The sequence below is a fragment of the Bufo gargarizans genome, chromosome 2, assembly GCF_014858855.1.
Source record: "Bufo gargarizans isolate SCDJY-AF-19 chromosome 2, ASM1485885v1, whole genome shotgun sequence".
Lineage (NCBI taxonomy): Eukaryota > Metazoa > Chordata > Amphibia > Anura > Bufonidae > Bufo > Bufo gargarizans.
Genome location: NC_058081.1, coordinates 643900347 through 643904099, shown reverse-complemented (window position 1 = coordinate 643904099; position 3753 = coordinate 643900347). Strand labels below are relative to the sequence as shown.

At 37.9% G+C, this 3753-nt stretch overlaps 1 protein-coding gene across 1 annotated transcript; it reads left to right on the top strand.

The window, feature by feature from the left end:
• The first annotated feature begins 685 nt into the window (after positions 1 to 685).
• LOC122926245 (olfactory receptor 5I1-like) lies at positions 686 to 1624 on the top strand. Its single transcript, XM_044277617.1, has one exon. The coding sequence runs from the start codon at positions 686 to 688 to the stop codon at positions 1622 to 1624; it is 939 nt and encodes a 312-aa protein (XP_044133552.1).
• The last annotated feature ends 2129 nt before the right edge of the window (positions 1625 to 3753 follow it).

Genomic DNA, 3753 nt, shown 5'->3' with positions numbered 1-3753 from the left:
GAAATTCTGATTCAAATTCCACTTCGTTAACTTTGATTTGCTCATCTCTAATTCTCATGCATGCTTCATGTTATTATCCTGTCTAACTGTCTTAGACAAATTTATCCCAACTGTAAGTCCTGAGGGTATCTGATTACTGGGAGAGACTGTTAGTGTATAGCTAAATGATCAACTTTATGCGTGAGCTTTTGAAAGCTCAAACCAAGAGTGAATTCAAAAAAAGAGAATGTGTATCTGTCCTTTATACTTTCTTTCCATTTATAAACCACTCCTGATTTTGGCTTCCAAAACTGCATGCAGAAACATTTCCATGTGGCTGTACTCTTAGCACCCAGAAAAGGTGATTGCTATAGATGAAGACCAGCTAAAACATCTACTGTCCAGCAGGCACTGTTACACTTAACATGGGGGTCTACAAGATCATTTTCTCTTCTGAGGGCCTCTTTGTGAATAGAGCTTTGGCCAAATTGGTATTCTCCTTTAATAAACTGTTAGGCATGGGAGATGATTCATCAGGTTTTACTGAAATGTTGACGATCAGAATAAATTACCACCTTGATAATTAGTGAGAAAGTGAATTTTCGAAAAGTTATGAACAATAATTTTAATCTAAAAGACTATAACACAGACTTCTACCACTAGTAATATACTGTGATGCTCTTCTCTACAGAACAAATTATTTACAATGTCGAACACAACGGAGACTATAATCTCAGACTTTACACTAGTGGGACTTTCTGCTAAGTGGGAACTTTTTCTTTTCATTTTGTTTTTTCACTTGTATATAATCACCTTGATTGGAAATGCATCCATAATTCTTGCATATATTTTTAGCCCCAATCTTCAGAATCCGATGTATTTCTTTCTTACCAACTTTTCCTTTCTGGAGATTTTTTACATTTCAACTACGGCTCCAAGAATGTTGGCCGACTTCTTATCTAAAAATAAAACCATATCATTCTATGGTTGTGCTGCTCAGTTGTACTGTGTCTTATTGTTGGCTGGGACTGAGTTCTACATTTTAGCAGCCATGGCTTATGACCGATATAATGCTATATGTCATCCATTGCTATATACTGTCATTATGAACAAAATGGCCTGTATTCAGCTTGTTGCTGGTTCGTGGACCATTGGGGCAACCAATGCTTTAATCCACACGACATTTACATTCACTCTGCCTTTCTGTGGATCTCATAAACTTAATAGCTTTTTTTGTGATGTCCCTGTATTACTGAAGCTGGCCTGTAAGGACACTTGGCTAAATGAGCTTATTGTCTTCATTTTTGGTGGTGGAATGACTGTGGGGTCACTTATATTCACAATTCTCTCTTACGTGAAGATCATATCAACCATCTTGAAGATTCACTCAACCTCTGGAAGGAAAAAAGCATTTTCCACTTGTACTTCTCACTTAATAGTTGTTACACTTTTTTATGGTTCTGTCTTTTTTATGTATTTGAGACCAAAGTCGAGTTATGGTAAAGATGAGGACAAGCTGGTGGGTATTATGTACACAATAGTTACTCCATTATTGAATCCTTTTATTTACAGTCTAAGGAATAAGGAATTCAAAATTGCTGTGAAGAAAATACTGAAAAGAATTGTAGTGCCATTGAATCATTGACAAATACATTTTGATAGAGAAAAAAATTGCAACTTATTCAAAGACCTACAGTAGGGAAAACCTCATGCAGATGTACTTGGGTTCCAATCAGACCTTTGCAAAAGCTATTATCTTTGCTTTTTATTCAAATCTGTAGGTCCAACATGTATGATCCAGGGTAAATAACAGTGGCTAACCTACAGTGGATATAAAAAGTCTAAACACCCCTGTTAAAATGTCAGGTTTCTGTGATGTAAAAAAATGAGACAAAGATGAATAATTTCAGAACTTTTTACACCATTAATGTGACCTATAAACTGTACAACTCAATTGAAAAACAAACTGAAATCTTTTAGGTAGAAGGAAGAAAAAATATAAAAATAAAATAATATGGTTGCATAAGCATGCACACCCTGTAAACTAATACTTTGTTGAAGCACCTTTTGATTTTATTACAGCACTTAGTCTTTTTGGGTATGAGTCTATCTGCATGGCACATTTTGACTTGGCAAGATTTGCCCACTCTTCTTTGCAAAAACACTCCAAATTTGTCAGATTGCGAGGGCATCTCCTGTGCACAGCCCTCTTCAGATCACCCCACAGATTTTCAATCGGATTCAGGTCTGGGCTTTGGCTGGGCCATTCCAAAACTTTAATCTTCTTCTGGTGAAGCCATTCCTTTGTTGATTTGGATTTATGCTTTGGGTCGTTGTCATGCTGAAAGATGAAGTTCCTCTTCATGTTCAGCTTTCTAGCAGAAGCCTGAAGGTTTTGTGCCAATATTGACTGGTATTTGGAACTGTTCATAATTCCCTCTAGCTTAACTAAGGCCCCAGTTACAGCTGAAGAAAAAAAGCCCCAAAGAATGATGCAGCCACCACCATGCTTCACTGTGGGTATGGTGTTCTTTTGGTGATGTGAAGTGTTGTTTTTGGCGCCAAACATATCTTTTGGAATTATGGACAAAAAGTTAAATCTTGGTTACATCAGACCATAACACCTTTTCCCACATGCTTTTGGGAGACTTCAGATGTGTTTTTGCAAAATGTAGTCTGGCTTGGATGTTTTTCTTCATAAGAAAAGGATTTTGTCTTGCCACTCTACCCCATAGCCCAGACATATGAAGAATACAGGAGATTGTTGTCACATGTACTACACAGCAAGTACTTGCCAGATATTCTTGCAGCTCCTTTAATGTTGCTGTAGGCCTCTTGGTAGCCTCCTAGACCATTTTTCTGATGGCTTGTGGAGACCCGAGGTGGAGAGTCCTAAGCCTTCATTTCTTTGCCAAAAAGGTGTTAAAGATGCTCTTAATCAGAGCTAAAATGTTTGCTTCTGATGCTCCAAATTAGTAGTTTAATCCTAGGATTTTATGTGCACAGAAGAAGAGACTTGATGCCAGCAGGGTCAATTCAGTTCTCAGCTTTATTACACAGCACATTCCTATACATAGTGAGGAAGGGGGAGGGGGAGGAGTACATTGTGTAATGCCCTTATTGGTCAGTAGTGGTACTACGTTTATCACAGATGACCCCTCCAGAAGGGGGGTCTTCCAGGATAGGCTGAAACCCTTGTGCTGTTCTTTGTTTTTTGTTTAAAGCAACATGATATGGGAGCCCTCTTGATTTCTGAAGAATGATATACATATATGCACATCTCTATCAGATATGCACATCTCTATCAGATATGCACATCTCTATCAGATGTGGATATCATTCTTTCCCTAATCCTAAACATCTGTCTCAATGCTCCGACTCCTCTTCACCAGCTTCCATGACAACGTATTCCTAATGAATAGACTCCCATGACACTGGATTTGAACACGGGGAAGTCAGATGATCTGTCCCTATCTTTAATTGTCCTTCCAAACGGTGTTAAAAAGGGGGAGACCAACAGAGTGTAGTGGATCTTGGTTTTCATCTTCAATTTTATCATAAAATTCTCCCATAAGCATCTCCCAGGTAACATCAGCTACAGCTTTAGCTAGAAGTTTTCTAATGCAGGGGATAAAACAACAGACAATTAATGCAAACATTAGCAATACAACAATTGTTATTATACAAATTTGTAATAGGGTCTGTTTCCAGTTTTTAAGCCAGCTGTCAAATCACTCCCCCCACGGATTATCTACGTATTACAGAGTTTCCTTT